Here is a 17998-nt window from a genome sequence, read left to right on the forward strand (position 1 = left end):
AGAAATGGCTTGTTCCTATTATTATGAAAAAGCAAAAAGTTGGGATTTGATGTTAATGCCTTATTTTACTGCAACAGAGAAGAGGGTCAGAAGTCAATGCTGCTGCTTCTTTTTTTCTCACCCTTCCTCATTTCTCTTCCCCCTCTTCCTCCCCACTGCTTTTCCATTTACTTTGTATTTTGTATCTCATTTTATAGCTCAATAAAAATGTTAAACCACGGAAAACCGAAATGAATAAATGAAAGGGATTGTTGGCGGTTGTTCCTCAACTTGTTTGAAATCCGCCTCTTTCATGCCGCCTCACAACAGTCTAAGCTCCCCATCGAGTGTGGGCAGAGTGTGGGCAGCCGCACACTTGTTTTCTTGCTCCTCCTGGGCCTATGCATAAACCCACCACAGGGAAACCCACAAGGGCAGAGCTGGAACGCCCCAGGAAACTGACTCAAGCTGCCGCCTTTTTTCTTTTTCTTTTTTCCTTTTTTTGGTCTTTTTGCATCAGCTATTGCTGCTGCTGCTGCTGCTGCTGCTGCTGCTTTATCCGTGGACAAAGTGGAAGCTCCTGGACTCCAGGGGTGCTTTTTTGAAAACTAGGTCGCTTGGCTGGAGTTTCTTTGCTCTTGGAGGTTAAAGGTTGTCGCCCACTAGATTTAGGAAGAAAGGACCTCATCTTTTTCCTTGATGGCCTTCTCACACAAATAGACTGTTACCAACATTTGCAAGGGACCGTATTTGGCAGCCTCAATCTGGTAAGTTTTTTTTCTTTTTTTCTTTTCTTTTCTCTTTCTTTTCTTTTCCTCCCTTTCTTTCCCTTCTTTCTTTCTTTCTTTCCTTACTTCCCTTCCTTTTTTCTTCCTTTCTTTTTTCTTTCTTCCTTTCTCTTTTCTTTCCTTTCCTTTCTTTTCTTTCCTTCTTTCTTTCCTTCCCTTTCTTTTTCTTTCTTTCTTCTTTCTTCTTTCTTCCTTTTTCCTTTCTTTCTTTCTCTTTCTTCTTTCTTCCTTTTTTCTTTTTCTTCCTTTCCTTTCCTTTCCATTCCATTTTCTTTCTTTCTTTCTTTCTTTCTTTCTTTCTTTCTTTCTTTCTTTCTTTCTTTCTTTCTTTCTTTCTTTCTTTCTTTCTTTCTTATGTTTGGATATTGGGTTAGTTAATGACAAGCTTCAGTGCTCCTGCTGAAATCAATAGGGCATGAAAGAGATGGGGTGTGTTCCAGTGTTGTTTTTCTTGCAATTCATTGTAATTACTACTTAGCACAGAAGCCACCCAACCGTTAGTTCAGGCCCTGAAGCTCATAAGAAAGAAATATAGTTTGGCAGAGATGTTCTTATTAGTTCAATAGACCATATTTCCATGTGGAGAAGACCTTTAGGACAAAAACCATAGAATCACAAAATGTGTGGCATAGAAGAAGTTCTAGTTTAACCAACTCTTAACCCCAAGACTGGGTCAACTAACCCAATCCTTTGCTTGACACAGGAAGTTTGTTCCCCTTATCCACAGGAAAATCATGTCATTTTGTGTTAATACACCTACACAGTCAGTAGATTGGTTTATTTGTAGGAAAAGAAGATTGGGGGGGGGGGGGGGGACTATGAAGGCAGAAAGAAAGGTGATCATACAGATTGCCAGTAGCAATACCATATCTGGGCTAAGAAATCTGGCCAACACTAGATAACTGCTAAGAGAAACGGAAATCTCTACTTCTTTGCTGTTACCACATAATACATATCTACATGTGCTTAGAATGAACTATAGTTTCAACTGGTAACCTGTGAGCATCCTAGACCAAGTTAAATCCCAAAATACTAGAGCATACCCAGAAGCTTGGCACTCCAACAAATCAGTCACCAACAGGCACATAAATAACCTTGACTTGATTCAGAATAGCAGTGGAAAAACTAAAAGGAAACAAAAAGAGCAGAGCACCTCCTGGCCAGCAATCAACAATCAGATAAACAGACATTAATACCAGGATTAATACCTGATAAATAATCAAAACCAACAGTACTCTAATTAATGAACTACCAACTCAGATGGACAATCAAACAGTAAACCACAGGAACAATCAGAGACTACCAAGGAGCTATCCCCACCAACTGACAGGGCAAACTATTGGACATCATCAGAGAGCAAACCCCCTCCCTTCTAAGCACTGAAGATGTTCCCTAGTTGGGTCATGAAATGTCTGCAAGAATACCACCAAGCTCAGAGAGCACCAAGGACCCCACAGTTTAACCCCAGCTACAAATATTCTCTTCTATAGGTCTTTGCTATCATCTAATGGACATTCAGAGTTGCAGACCAGATCTGATAGCTCTAACCAGAGAGGGGGAAAGAATGCAATCTTTTGAAGGAATGGGCCTTCAAAGGTTTATAAAAGCTAGAACTAAAGGGGAAAAAGTCACAGACAGCAATAACAAATCTTGTACATCTTTTTAATGTAAAGTGCCGATATTTTATTACTGTTTGTGAACATGTTTAAAAAACAGAGAAGCATCGGTTCTTAAGCAAACATTCGCTAACAATTATTTGAACCCATTTATGAAGCTACACACAACAATGTATATGATATAATTGTGCCAAAATGTTATGGTCTCTATTATCATCTGACTGTTCCATTTGAAATGGTGGCTTTACTTCAAACAGATAATGCAAACCTGGGCCAGCAGATTCATTGAAATTAATTACCGTTAATGGACCTAAATTTATTCATATCGAAAATATGTCCACTGAACCAGGGACGCAGAATCCAAATTAATCAGATTAGATTGTGGGTTAATTCTAGCTAAAATTAAGCCTAGATTCCCCCCCAAAGGAAGTCACAACTATCATTAGATTTTGGTCTGCATTATTGCTGAGTTAGAGGAGCAAACGTTGGTGAAAATGATCCAGAAATGTTGATAACTTCCTGACAGATTGTTAACTGGTGGAAATGAACACACGTTGTAATTTACATTCGCTTTAAGTCTTTTTCCAAGTGTTTCCAGATGAAATGCGATTGCCAGGACTTCTAGCCAGGTAGATACCCAATTTGGGGATGGTGATTTTGGGATCGCTGGTGGTAAACGCGGATGAGAACAAAGGCAGAAAGTGGGGAAAGTGTTGTTCATCAGAACAGAAGCAATATTCAGGAATGGATTTCTGCTTCAAAAGAGAACAAATGGGGCTGGCACTCATATCTAGCAGATAGGCTTGGAAGATAATTATCATCGAACAATAGCTTTTTTGAAGAAGCCTAGGACAGCGCTGTTTGGACAGTATTCAAATTTTTCTTTCCGCATAGCGGAAAACCCTAACCAAATTAGCATGAACCCAGATGAATGTAAAACCGCACTCTGAAACCAAATTCGGAAAGGACATGGACTGCTGAAGCCTCAGTTGATTGTTTAAACATTATTTAATGCTGCTAAGGACCAGGGGAAAGAGTTTCTCCCAAGCCTCTTAAGAGTCTTTCTCAAGGCATCTCTGTGACCACGAGTGCCTTTGTGAACTTTGGCTGGATGCAGGCAACATCCTGGAGGAAGAGGAAATCGAAACCAGCTTTATACGTTGCTGACCTCACATTTGAATGACAGCAGGAGTTCCAGAGGTTCAACTGAGGAATTGAATTGTAGAATTGAACTCTGGTGCTGGAGAAGACTCCTGCATTGAGTCCCTTGGAATGCAAGGCCATCCAACCGGTCAGTCCTAGAGGAGTCCTTGACTGCTCTTTGGAAGGCCAGATCCTGAAGAGAAAACTCAAAGACTTTGGCCACCTAATGAGAAGGAAGGACTCCCTGGAGAACGACGGAGGGCAAAATAAGAATGGGACGACAGAGAATGAGGCTGTTGGATGGAGTCCCTGAAGCAGTCGGTGTGACCTTCAATGGACTCTGGGAGATGATATAGGACAGGAAGGCCTGGAGGAACGTTGTTCATGGGGTTGCGATGGGTTAGATATGACTTTGCAACTAATAACAAGAAGAACAGGAGTTCCAGCTCTGAGTGAGGAAAAAATCCAGACCATCACTAGAGGGCAGCAAAGAGTTTTCTATAGACCTCAGTTGCCACCCTTGTTATCAGCTGGGGTTTTTCTTTTTGCAGCCAAATTCTGGTAGTCCTCGGTTGTTGTTGTAACTTACAACAGTTGGTTTAGTGACCACTCGAAGTTACAACGGCAAGGATAAAAAGTGACTTATGGCCATTTCTCACACACACGACCATTGTAGCATCCCCGTGGTCACGCGATCAGAGTGCAGGCACTTGGGAACTGGCTCACACTTACGACGGTTGCAGTGTTCCGCAGTCATGTGATTTCCCCTTTGGCAACTTCCTGACAAAGCGAAGTCAATGGGGAAACGAGATTCAGTTGGCAACCATGTGACTAATTTAACAGCTCGAAGTGGTTCGCTTAACAAATGTGGCCAAAAAAACAAAAAAGTGTAAAATGGGGGCAAACCTCACTTAACAACCTCGATTTTTCAGCTCAGTTATGGTCATACGTTGAAGACTAGCTATACTTTGTATAGGGGACTTCTGACACAGAAGCTACAAGGTGGAGAATCGGCTGAGTGGATTAGCTGGACCTTGAAGAAGATGGTAGAAACTGTAATGGTTTCCAATTTGCTGCTAGGTGAGATGCAACCTCACTGGCGCATCAAGCCATGAGCAACATGGGAGCAGAAGACTTAGTAGCCTGGCTAGGAGTTACTTTAAATCATCTCATTCCCTAAGATCACCTGAGAGCTGGGGTTGCCAGGACACCATGGCCCATCATCTTGCAACCATTTCCAGGCAACTGCTCTCTCTGGTGGCAACTGTTCTTTGGAAAGTTTGGTTGAGACTCCTTGGTCTTCCCTGAGTGAATGGCAAACATGGAGACACACAAATAATTTAATTGGTGTCTCCTTTCATGTATGCTTTATATGAACCCATTGAGCATTTTGATGGTTCTTTTGAAGGGTGACCCTAGAGCAGTGTTTCTCAAACTTGGCAACTTGAAGATGTCTGGACTTCAACTCCCAGAATTCCCCAGCCAGCGAATGCTGGCTGGGGAATTCTGGGAGTTGAAGTCCGGACATCTTCAAGTTGTCAAGTTTGAGAAACACTGCCCTAGAGGGTTCCATACATTTTATGCAAAGGGATATACAAATATTGCCAATGAATGAATAATGCAACTGGACTTTCTTGTTTTTTCTTTTGAAGACATTTTGCTTCTCATTCCAAGAAGCTTCTTCAGCTTTGACAGGATAGTGGGGAATGGAAGGATCTATATTCCTTGCAGACAGTTGGTCATTTGCATCCTTTTAGAGGGTCGTTGAGGCCACTTGGAAGTTTATCTGTGTCCTCTTGGTCACCTGAGTGGTGCAAATGGGTGTGGAGCCTTCTTTCAGCAGTTCTAAAGCTCCAGGCCCATGTGTACTACTCAGGTGACCCTGAGGACACAGATAAACCTCCAAGTGGCCTCAACAACTCTCTAAAAGAATGCAAATGGCTAGCTGTCTGCAAAGACTCTAAACCTTTCCATTCCCCACCCTTCACTCAGAGGTGAAGAAGCTTCTTGGATGAGAAGTGAAACATCTTCAAAGAAAAAGAAGAAAGTTCAGTTGCTTCTTGAAAAACCACCTTTGGGACAACCATGACCTGAAGGGCTGAGAATCTCCATAGACATCGAACAATTGTGTACTTCAACCAGAGGAAATCTGTGTATTTCCTTCTAGTGGAAGTGATAAGACGGAGAAGTGATTCAGATCGACTTGAGCCTCCTTTTGAGGAAGTACTGCTCCTATATTAATCTGAGCCTCAAGAACTGGTGGGAAAAAAGTGTGTGCGTGCGTGCGTGTGTTTTCTTGGCCTTGTGGTAACAGGCACAAAACTTTAGTAGAGTTTACCGACTGCCTCATTCAATGAACATTCAAAGTTAGAGTGTTGAAATAAAAGCAGATTTTTATTTATTTATTCAAGGTTTAAGATTGGTCAGTTGAATGTTGCTTTTAGATTAAGGAGTCCTGGTTCCCTTACTAATGAAGTGATATTGTGCACCATTTTGCTTTTTCTTATGTATTTTCTTTCTGGTTTTTTTTTTAAATGCACTGTGAAAATGCACTTGGGTTACAAATGGTAAAACGTTTGTCCAGGAAGCCAGTTCTTAACCATTCAGATTCTTATAACATTGATGTTTTGGAGCTGCTTTGTGAACCAGGGCTGAAAGGCAAGGTATAAATATTCCCATTATACTCTACAGCAGGGTGTCCAAACTTGGGAACTTTAAGACTTGTGGACTTCAACTCCCAGAATTCCCCAGCCAGCCATGCTGGCTGGGGAATTCTGGGAGTTGAAGTCCACAAGTCTTAAAGTTCCCAAGTTTGGACACCCCTGCTCTACAGTTTCTCCTTATACTTAAAAATGTATTTAAATTAGTAACACACACACAACCAAAACTTGCTATCCATTTCAGGTCAAGATGCCCTCAAGGGTAACTCAACCATACAGGTAGTCCTCAACTTACGACCACAATTGAGCCCAAAATTTATGTTGCTAAGTGAGACATTTGTTTGCCCCACTTTATGACTTCTCTCGTCACATTGTGTTAAGTGAATCACTGCAGTTGTTAAATTAGTATCACGGTTGTTAAGTGAATCTGGCTTCCTCGTTGACTTTGCTTGTCAGAAGGTCGCAAAAGGGGATCACGTGATCCCGGGACACTGTAACCCGTCATAAATGTGAGTCAGTTGTCAAACATGTAAATCATGTGACCATGGGGATGCTACAATGGGCATAAGTGTGAAAAATGATCATATAAGTCACTTTTTTCGGGGTTGTTGTAACTTTGAACGGTCACTAAGTGAACTGTTGCAAATTGTGGACTACCTGCAATGTTTCTTGGCACTGTAATAAAAAAAATAGATTGCCACTGTCCTCTTTCCCCTCCTTTTTCCAATTTACCAGTTCAGCTTCTGGCTTAGAATTTCCAGTTGGTCTTTTCTCATAACAAGCAAGTTGACCCGGCTCAGTTTTGGAGCCCAAACAGTTCTGATTAATAACGATGCTCCCACAACTGTCACTCCCGGAGTTTCACCCTCCATTGAAATCAGGGTGCAAATCACCATCCCAATAACGGTGTTCCTATTGAGACTATACGCCACCTAGAGTCTACATTTCATTGAGGGCCACATCAGGGTTGTGTTTGTCCTTGGGGGACCAGGGTAGGCATGGCCAGCTCGATGTCCCTCATGTCGAGGGGGTGGCTTGAGCACTCTGCCAGGAAAGCGGAGCTTGGGAGGGCCGCATTTTCATTGGCAGAGGCACCGTGGGCCGGTCCTTCGCTGTTTCCAGGGCGGCCCCGTGGGCCAGATTTAATCACCCCGTGGGCTGGATCCGGCCCCCAGGCCTTGAGTTTGACAACCCTGGTCTACAAGTATTGAGAGGGTTAGATCAACTGCATGAATGCATAAAGTACGGTTTGAGAAGTGTACATGCCTATCAAAGAGAGATCCCAGTCTATTAATTGAATTGGGAACTATTGTGGTTAAGTCCCAAAGGTTTCTATAGCTGCCCTCTGTCTGGGCAGCTTACAATTCTAGAACTATAGAACAGCTGAAACTGTTAAAAACATACAAAGTATAAATCAATACAGCAGCCAAGTTAACCAGCCATCGATAAAGCCAAGAAATGAGGCTCTTAATACACTGAGCCCCAGGCCTGGGTACACAATCAACTTTGTAAAGTTTGCAAAAAAAAAAAAAAGTCAACAGGATTGGGGCCCTGCAGAAAAGGCCCTGTCTTCTAGTTTTCTTTGGTGTGTTTTCCTGAATGGCGTATAAGACCGGGAAGAATCCTTAAATACGTGGATACCTTGATCTGTTCCCTTTGAACACCATTAATTTGAAACCCACTCAAATTGTGATCTCTTAGCACAGTCATTTATCTCCAAATCCTCAATATTTCAGAGGGAACAAGGGCGGTTTATTTGGGTCAAAGAAACAACAGCTGGCTCTCAGCATAAAGGAGGTTAGACATTAATCTGAGAGTTAGCAGAAGAGGATGACAATCGTGTTTAGGGGAGGGCAGACCTTAAAGCAGGGGTGTCCAAACTTGGCAACTTTAAGACTTGTGGACTTCAACTCCCAGAATTCTGGGAGTTGAAGTTCCACAAGTCTTAAAGTTGCCAGTTTGGACACCCCTGCCTTAAAGTAATAGGAGGAAAGGAAGGATAGTGTCTTAATTTCAGCTGTTTTTGGAGTGGGAATTTGAGGTATGAGGGCACAGTTGATTTGTGCAAGGTATCCTGATGAAGCATTATAAATAATAAGCACCATCCAAAGTTGTAAATAGAGGAAATGACTGTATTCTGAATAGAATAGAATATTCTAGAATATTTTTCTGCCAAATGCTGCTGGATCAAAAATTGAAAGCTTAAAGCCAGCTTGTTCCACTGCTAAGTTCTTTCCTTGAGCTAGATATTCCTTCAACTTGACATAATGTTGCCTTGGTTTTAATGTTTATTATACTTAGTAAGGTGATTCGGTGATAATTAGATGGATTGGCCTTATGAAGGATTAAATACAAATATACCAAGTGCTTTCCATTCTTTACTTGAATGGCAAGGCTAATAAACTGGCCCATTATGAATTTCATTTTAAAAATTATTCCAGAATTAGATCACTGCCAGCATCTTTACAGAGACTTAAAAGAAGTTAGTCCTATTTCAGCAGGAAAGGTTTTGCTTAAGTGCAGCTAAGAAGGCATCCAACTCGGAATTGCCACAAAACAATAACAGAACAATAGAAGTTGGATTTTATTTAATTAAAATTTATGCCACTCACTCAGCAATAGAGATCCTAAATTGAAAATTTGGTTACAATTAAATTGAACAAGATGGAGGGGAAGGAAGTAAAATTTATCTGGGGCGGAGGTGAGGTCTTGTCTAATCAAATATCCTCAGATGACCTTCATGAACAAAGGGATTGTGCACAAGATGCTTTCTTAGATGTTAACAGGTCTCGATTGCGTTTTGCAAAGGGATTGACGGGCTATGATCAGCATTTCCTATTCCATTTTGAAGCATAAAAGAGCATTTGTCGTGTTTTAAATATGAGAGAATACAGGTAGTTCTCTACTTATGATCACAACTGAGCCCCAAATTTCTATTGTTAAGTGAGACATTTGTTTCTGCTCCATTGTACAACCTTTCTTGCCACAGTTGTTATTAAGTGAATTACTCCAGTTGATAAATTGGTAATCTGGTTGTTAAGCGAATCTGGCTACCCCAGAAGGTCACAAAGGGTGATCACATCAGCTTGGCACACAGCAACAGGATCTTCTCCATGGTGGCTCCCTCTCTCTGGAACATCACCGCCCCCCCAGAGGTTAAACTGGCCCCCACTCTTCACACACTTTCGGAAGGCCCCGAAGACCGAGTTGTGCCAGTAGGCTTGGGAACCTGGAGCGGGATGGAGCCCATTAAATGGCTAGTATGAACTAGCCATCGCCGGGTGGGTGGGTTATTACTTTATTATTTTTATTTTTTATTATTTTTATTTCTTTTATACTGTGTTTTTATGACCTTGTGCAGGGATGTGATGGCTCAGTGGCTAAGACACTGAGCTTGTCAATCAGAAAGGTCGGCAGTTCGAATCCCTAGCACCGCATAACGGAGTGAGCTCCCGTGACTTGTCCCAGCTTCTGCCAAACTAGCAGTTCAAAAGCACGTAAAAATGCAAGTAGAAAAATAGGAACCACCTTTGCTGGGAAGGGAACAGCGTTCTGTGCGCCTTCGGCGTTTAGTCATGCCGGCCACATGACCACGGAGACGTCTTCGGACAGTAACTATGAACTTTATTGCCAAGCATCTGAATTTTGATGGCCTGATCATGACAATGCTGCAAAGGTCGTAAGTGTGAAATGTGGTCATAAGTCCCTTTTTTCAGTGCCCTTGTAACTTTGAACGGTCACTAAATGAACTGTTGTTAAGTCAACAACTACCTGTATTTGATATGCCCGGGTTAAAAGAAGTGGCATGCTAATAATCCCAAATATATAAATAAGATGACCTCTCTAAACATCCCTCTGGCTGCTTGACCGTACACCAACTTACATTTGTGGTCTGTGCTCAGGAGCCCCACATGCAGCAAGACTCAAGGTTTACCAGTATGTGTGCACCCTTGTTTCAAGCCACCATGTCTCGGGCTACGGCAGCAGTGATAGTTTATTATCAAACCGAGTGTCTACAATATTGAGACCTATTAAGATTTATGAATATATTTGATACCCTCCACTCTGGGTGACCACTTGGCAGAAAGTATGACACACTTGTTCTTATTGGAACAGTGGTAGGGAAACTGCTTTGGGAATCCGAGAAAAGTGGTTTGTTTGTCAGAGAGAGGGAAAGAGAAAGGTGGTTTTGCGCGTGGAAAAAAAATAGCTTGAGTTAAAATTAGTCTGAATGGAACAGAATCAAGAAATCGTAGCAGTTACAATAAAATCCAACCAGTCCAAAATTTTATCTTTTGTCTGCACCTACTCAAACACCTGGGAAAAAGATTTCTCCCTTGCCTTGTGGCTTCTGTTCATCCGCCACCCAGGGGTGAGAATGGCCTTAAATTCAACAATTTAGCTGTGTTATTTCCCTTCTTCCAACACTACAGTGTTGGTGTTGGAAGAAGGGACGGTGCTGTGTTGGCCCCTTCCAACACAATGGATACAGCTAATTTCATGGCAGGATTGTTTTCTGTCAAAGGAATCCCACTTTAACTCAACAGTAAAAGTTCTTAGAAAGACTGGATCTAAGCAGGTGATGGCCGAAAGATTGCCTCTGTTTGAAATGCAGAGAGTAGTCACTTCAAGAAGCAGCTAAAAAGTAACATTTCAACAATTGCTGAGATTTACAAGAAAAGCAAGCCTCTGAAAGATTTTACTTAGAGTCCCACACTTGGGGAACCATTCCAATATTAATTATCCTCTGAAAGACAATACCTCTAGTCCTCAACATATGACCATAACTGAGACCAAAAGTCATGTTCTCAAGTGAGAAATTTGTTAAGTGAATTTTGCCCCATTTTACAACTTTTCCCGCAACGTTTGTTAAGCGAATCACGGCCGTGGTTAAATTAGTAACCCGGTTGTTATGGGAATCTGGCTTTTCCCCATTGACTTTGCTCCTTAAGAAGGTGGCCAAAGGGGATCCCGTGACTCCGGGACACTGCGACTGTCATAAATGTGAGTCAGTTTTCAAGCATCTGGATGTAAATCACGAAGCTGCTTCCACGGTCGTAAGTGTGAAAAACAGCTGTGAGTCCCTTTTTTCAGTGTCATCATAACTTCAAACAGTCACTAAATGAACTTCTGTAAGTCGAGCACTACCTGTATAAAGACCAATTTTCCTATTCTTAAATAACAGCAACTCTGAATGTTGTCTTCATGCTTCCTGTAGCCCGGCTGCTAAATTAAAAATATTAATTAGCTAAACTGGATGGGGTTGTGTAGGGTCTCAGCACTTTGGAAAGGCAGCTGGGGACAAGGAAGATGAACAGAGATATATTAATAAGCCAGTAAGAGCTGGTCACACTAACACTCACACACAGAGTAAGACACAACGGGTAGTTTGACAGTTAACCAAGTCAGCAGCAGCCACTAATGGAAGATGGCAACAGGTGATGGCGTTGAGGGTTGCATTGGCCAGAACTGTCTCTGGATGAGTAGCTGTTTGGTTTCTTGATTAATAGCCCCCCTTTCTTGTTTTATTTATCGGTTTCTCTTTCATCTTTTCTTTCCACCTGCATAAGAAGCCAAACGCAGAGGTTCTAGTTTCTTCTCCCGAATGTTCTTCTTTTTAGCTACCATTGTTCAGTACAATATATCTTCTTCTATTGTGGCCCACCAGTGGCCAGCAGAGCTGGCAGCAGATTAGGACAGTGAGGAGGTTGAGGAGGAACATGGGCCAGTCCTGGAGTCTGGGGAAGGCTCTGATGAGGGCTCTGTGTCGGAGGCCGAGACGGGGGCCAGAGCCGAATGCCAGTTATCAGCTGCCTTCAGAGTCAGACATCAGTGAGGCAGACAAACAGCTGGAGCATGTTCCCAGTGTGCGCATGTGCAGAGTTGCCAGGAGAAGGGAACAGCTAAAGAACAGGGGTCGACTTGGGAGGAAGGCCACAGGTGGATGATGAATGGCCCAGAGGAAATAAAAGAGGCGTGAAAGGGGAGTGGATGTTGCAGGAGACCATCAATTTGCATAATTGTTTTGTGACTCTCCAAGACTCCTTGCCAAGTTTTGCAGATATCGGCATGGCAGCTTTCCAAGCCAGAGAAGGTCTGTGACTGTAAATCCTCCCTTGAAAGACTTGGCTGGAGGTGAATGAGCAGAATTCACAGGAAATTCATAAAAGCGGTTTTCGTTTGGGACAAGGTGTTTGCTTCATGCTCTTGGGAAGCCTCGGTCAGAACATCTACCCAGTTGGGACAAGGGGAACTTTAGGACTCAAGCCTGTATCTGGTAACCCAATTTCACCCTTATTACTGTCACTTTTTAAATCTTCAATCAACTCTGGCTGGAGCGCAGAACTATTTTGGGATATAATCAATTATTATATTTTTAAAGCAAGGACAAAACTTCCAGATTTTATCTAAACTATAGATTTCATACGATGGTAGGAGTTCTAACTTTCCTGGTGTTAAGCTTTATCAGTGGACATGTATTTTGATTTATATTTATTTATGGAATCCAGCGATCAAATTCAACAACCATTATGGGCCCAAGTGGAAATCTATAATAGGAGCGGTTGGAATTTTGGCAAGAGTTTGGTTTCTTTTTCAGTCAAAATTCATTTATAATTCCAGTATTACTGGATGTAAATCAGTCTTAAATTTTGACCTTTATTAATTCAACTGCAGTATATTATTCCTGTAGAATAATTCAAATTTAAAAATTGTGATTAAATATCTTCATAAGCTAATAAAGGCATTTATACTTCAGATCAGTTTATTGAAATTCAAGTTTTCATCGTCTGAGGAATTTGGTTTGTCTAAAACTTTGAAATGGCAATAATTTAATCAAAACTTCTAAGCACAATAATTCAATTCTGAATTAGCTCTGCAAGATAACAACTCCTGTATTAGCAGTAAAAAAATATATGGGATTATTCCAAATCCACAGTATTTTAATAGATATCTTAAGAGTATTGCTAAAGTGAATATTGGTCATTTCCGTGAACTTTTGAATAGGAGTTGGAAAACCCCATTCTAACAAGTCTTAAGGAGCATTAAATATATATTTTATGAATTGAAGATTAGATTAATTAATTCCACATAGGCATATTTGTTTGCCTTTAAATGTGAGAGGGCAAGCATATAAACTCAATAAATAAAAATCCACCGAAGTTGCCTCAAACTGCGAGATGGATGGCGTATATATAAAATTCAAAATATATAAAATTCAGATAGATTGATGAAAGATGGGGGGAGAGAGAGAGAGAGAGAGAGAGAGATGGAGCTTTTGTTCTTTTCCCCTTTTTAGTTTTTTCTTTATCTGCATTTGCCATAGTTTCTGCATATTTTAAAACAAGTAGGACTCTTTTAAAAAGGACACCCACTCCAACTATTTCAGACACCGAGGTGCACTTGGCTCTTGAAGTCCTGTGAGCCACTTCTTAAAGATCAGATTAGAGGAAAAAAGGACAAACCAGAACAAACATCTGGTCACCTTCTTTTTAATTCATTGATTAATTAAATATACACGATTATCATCCAGTTTTTAAGAAAAAAATTCTCTTTCTGTTACTTTAAAAATTACAAATCAGTCACAAATGGGGAAGTTCGCCCCCCCCACACACACAATTTGCTCCAAGCTATTTATTTTTAAGTACCTGAGATTGCAAACAATCACCACCAATTATGTGATTCGGCTCTGGTGAGATGAAAGCTATTCATAAATTTGCGATTTCAGGAGTGTTTGCGTATTTGGATAGCTCAGGCTTTTTCTAAGTATTCTGAATCATTTGCGTTGTCTGTATTTCTCATGAACCAGGAAATGCCAACTGTTGCAAAGATGACTTCATAAATACCATCAAGCAGCAGTCGGGGAAAGCCACAGATTGGAAGCTGCCGAGGAGATGTTGAAAATCTGTTCTCAAAAGGATTAGCAGCAACAGAAAAAGAAAAAAATTATCAGCGGCATTGTATTGGGATTGAGCGCTCCTCAGGTAAGAAGCTCCTTTAGCCGAACAGAGAAAACAAAATGAATTTAAACTTTTGCTTCTTTTTCTTATCTTGGCATTATTAAGGGAAAAAAATAAGGCAACTGTACCGTAGGTAAGATTCAATTTCCTCCCACAGAAGTGAACAGAATAACGGTATGCTAAATGCAACTCATGCTGGGTGGCACTCAAGTTACAAATAGGTACATGCTTGGATTTAAAACCCCGAGAGATTGGAAAGCAAAATAGCAAACAAGTTGACTGAGAAAGACATAAACTGGGTTTCAGGCTTATCGATTGTATGAAATATAATGTAGAATCTGACGGTTCGGTTAAGGAAACTTGGGGGGAGAGAGTTTACCAAAAGACACAACATTGGACAAAACTAAGCACCGTTTACAGAGTGGTACGGAGTGGTACAAGCCGTGTTTCTACTTCAGTTGATAGTTTATCTGCTCTGTGGTTTGGTGGGCGTCTTTGATTTTATCTGAATTTTAAGGCACCTTAAGCAAGAGAAGGGAAGCGGCTTGCTAAACAACCAGAGGCCCCGCTTTTAGCTTTTAGCGACGAGGAACAGACACTGGGGAACTATGGGGGGGAAAAAACCATGTAGGTTCGTGGCCCTTTTAACTGTCAACTGCTTTCGTTGCCGTTTCTTGGATCTCAGCTACACATCATCTCTAGCAGAGGAATGTTCTTTGCAGGGCTGTTATTAGAAGCATGGCTGAACTTTTCAAATAAAAGATCTGATTTTTTTCTCTCTTCAAGTCCGCAATAAATAACATGACATAGGAGATAATGTTGGTGTCAGCGTTCCAAATATATATGCAGAATTAAATCAGAATTTAATTGGATTCAGATCTCACTCACAAATGTATTTGGTGATATTGATCCGGTCGCTATGTCGCTATCATACAGGTTGATCAAGAAGTATCTCTATGGTCCGGTTGTCAATCGCTGAAGCCTGATATTCAATTTTTTAATAGAGAGTCATATCATTTTGGTTGGTAATTGGATCTCGGTTTGACAGATTTACACTCTGCTTTTCCTCAAAGGAATTCAAAAGAGCATATAACTTGTAATTCTTCGGGGGGGGGGGAGGAAACAACTCTGCAAAGCAGGTTGAATTGAGAGCACCTACTTTGCTTCCATTGCTAATTGTGCTTTTGAACGTAACCTGCCCAACCTTAGCCTTAACTCCTAGATTTACACTGCTCTAGATGTCAGGTTGTCAGTTGTTCATTGGTTTGGTTTCTGTTTCCATTTTAAGTCTTCTGAGTATTTAGCATTTGTGTTAAATCAAGGAAATCAGATCTTTTATCCTATCATGTTTCCCCCAAAATAAGACAGGGTCTTGTTTTCTTTTGATCCCCGAAATAAGCACTTGACCTTATTTTCAGGGAGGTCTTATTATTTTTGAGATGCAGGAGGTGATGAGCGTGGTCACCTCATGGCTGCTGCTGTGTTGCAATATTTTGGGGGAGGGCTTATTTTAGCGCATGCACTCAAAAGCCCAACTCGGCTTATTATCCAGGGAAGTCTTATTTTCGGGGAAACAGGGTATTATCTACCGGTAGTTAAAAATAATGTACACAATGGTGGACTCCTTCAAGGGGGAGGGTTACATATTAACTAATGATAATATTGTTCTAATTTGTATAAACGTATGCAAACGTGTGCAAAAATGAAACGGGATGGAATGGGGAAATGATGTGCAACCAAAACGCCAACCGTATTCTCTTTCTGCTGTAGGAAACTCCTTTGACTCAGTGAATTGTGGAACCGTGGCCAAAGGCAGCAGGACATTTTGATTGTTTTGGGAGAGAAATGCCACAAGTCACCTTAGTAAGGTGATTCTTTTACATCATTATTTTCTATTTCCTGAGCAGCATTCCTAGGAGACGTGTTTAGAAACTCCACTTGAGAAGGAGGACATGTTGGATTCGGTCAAATGTGTTCTGGTAGGCGATGCTGCCGTGGGGAAGACAGCCCTGCTGCTCCGATTTATTTCAGAGACCTTTCCAGATGCTTACAGACCGACCGTTTACGAAAACACTGGTGTGGATGTCTTCCTGGATGGCACCCAGATCAGCTTAGGCCTTTGGGATACCGCTGGCAATGATTCCTTCAAGAGCATCCGCCCTCTGTCCTATCAACAAGCCGACGTGGTGTTGATGTGCTATTCGGTGGCCAATCACAGCTCATTCCACAGCTTAAGGAACAAGTGGGTGACGGAGGTCAGGACCCATTTGCCTCGAATCCCGATTTTGGTGGTGGCTACCCAGACCGACCAAAGGGACGCTGGTCCTCACAGCGCAACCTGTATCAGCCTGGTGCATGGCAAGCAACTGGCTAAGGACATCCGGGCGAAGGGTTACGTGGAGTGCTCCTCCTTGGCCAATCAGGGAGTTCAAAAGGTGTTTGAATGTGCCGTCCGGACAGCGGTGAACGAAGCCAAAAAACGCTCAAGGAGGAACATTTTTTCAGTGAACGAATGCAAAGTTTTTTGAAACTGGACTGAACACGGCGTTGTTTTCTGCCTTCACCTCACCAAATGATTTCGTAGCGGAGTAAACGCGAGCCTCTCCTCCTGTGGGCCTTAGGAGGGGCCGTTCAACCGTGGCACCTGGAACTTTCAAAGCAGAGAGGAGCAAGACTGTGATGGGATATCCAGCAGCGTGCATTGGAGAGTACAAGTAGCAAGCCGGAGCCTAGTTTCTTATTAGGATGGAAATGTTAGAGTTTATTTATTACAAGTTCTGTTGGATTCATAAAAGAGCTTGCTTTCTACACCTGAGATAATGGATGGATAATTTATATGGCAGTAGAAGCTGAATAGGTCAGGAATACGTGAAATAAAGAAAGTTAATTAAATGTCTTTCCCCTCTAATGTATTGTAGAGATTGTTGTCTACTGACAATTTTGAACATTTTGTTACTGATATAAGTCTTTTCTACCTTTTACACGCCAAGAGATCAGATTTCCTGGTGGGAGAAAAAAGGAGATCCTACCAAGTTTAACCTGGTTTAATTTATACTTTATAGCATCCTGCCAGAATGAGATATTGTCCTGATAGCTCTATTTTCAATAAAAGCTGCCAGTGTGAAAATAAGATACAAGTCCTCATGTTAAGACCACAATTGAGCCCAACACTTAGGTTGCTTGGTGAAAAATTTGCTAAGCGAGTTTGTCCCATTTTATGACCTTTCTTGCCACAGTTGCTAAATGAACTACGGCATTTGTTAAGTTAGTCACACAGTTAAGTGAATCTGGCTTCCCCATTGCTTGTCCAAAGTTCACAAAAGGGGATCACATGACCCTGGGACACTGCGACCATCATAAATATGAACCAGACTGGATGGTGAGGAATGGAAAGATTTATATTCCTTGCAGACAGCTGGAAATTTGCATCCTTTTAGAGTTGTTAAGGTCACCTGGAGGTTTATCCATGTCCTCAGGGTCACCTGAGTGGTGCAAATGGTGTGGAGCCTTCTTGGAACTGCTGAAAGGATCATGTTGTAGACTGGAGTTACATGATGTCGCATTCCTCCCCCTCTGTGGAGAGAGGGCTGCTCAGTTTTGATATAAATGGCCTATTTGACCCTTCATTCAAACCTGCTGTCCTTTCTGTCCAAAATGTCTTTGAAATGCAGATGGACTGCTGATTCTTGTCCTGTTTTCCTATATTCCTTCCAAGGATTCTAAACCCTTCCATTCCCCACCATCCACTCAGAGTTGAAGAAGCTTCTTGGACGTTTTTCTTTACTTCAAAGAAAGACAAGAAAGTCCACTTGCCTCTTGAAAAAGCACCTTTGGGAGAATCTTCATCATCTGTG

General features: G+C 41.6%; 1 protein-coding gene across 2 annotated transcripts; it reads left to right on the forward strand.

The window, feature by feature from the left end:
• Nucleotides 1-521: 521 nt before the first annotated feature.
• Nucleotides 522-17508, forward strand: RHOH (ras homolog family member H). 2 transcript variants are annotated; one of them, XM_081959046.1, is made up of 3 exons: nt 522-746; nt 13994-14168; nt 15915-17508. In XM_081959046.1, exon 3 carries the CDS (start codon nt 16097-16099, stop codon nt 16670-16672), a length of 576 nt encoding a protein of 191 aa, XP_081815172.1. In that variant the 5' UTR covers nt 522-746; nt 13994-14168; nt 15915-16096; the 3' UTR covers nt 16673-17508. The 2 variants fall into 2 exon arrangements, with proteins under 2 accessions (XP_081815172.1, XP_081815173.1); XM_081959047.1 differs by having other exon boundaries at nt 16052-17508.
• Nucleotides 17509-17998: the final 490 nt, after the last annotated feature.

The sequence above is a fragment of the Natrix helvetica genome (genome assembly GCF_964273705.1).
Source record: "Natrix helvetica genome assembly, chromosome: 7".
NCBI lineage: Eukaryota > Metazoa > Chordata > Lepidosauria > Squamata > Natricidae > Natrix > Natrix helvetica.

Excerpts from the sequence above, each read along its gene's own strand:
- RHOH (XM_081959046.1), top strand. The coding sequence starts at position 16,097 with ATGTTGGATTCGGTCAAATGTGTTCTGGTAGGCGATGCTGCCGTGGGG.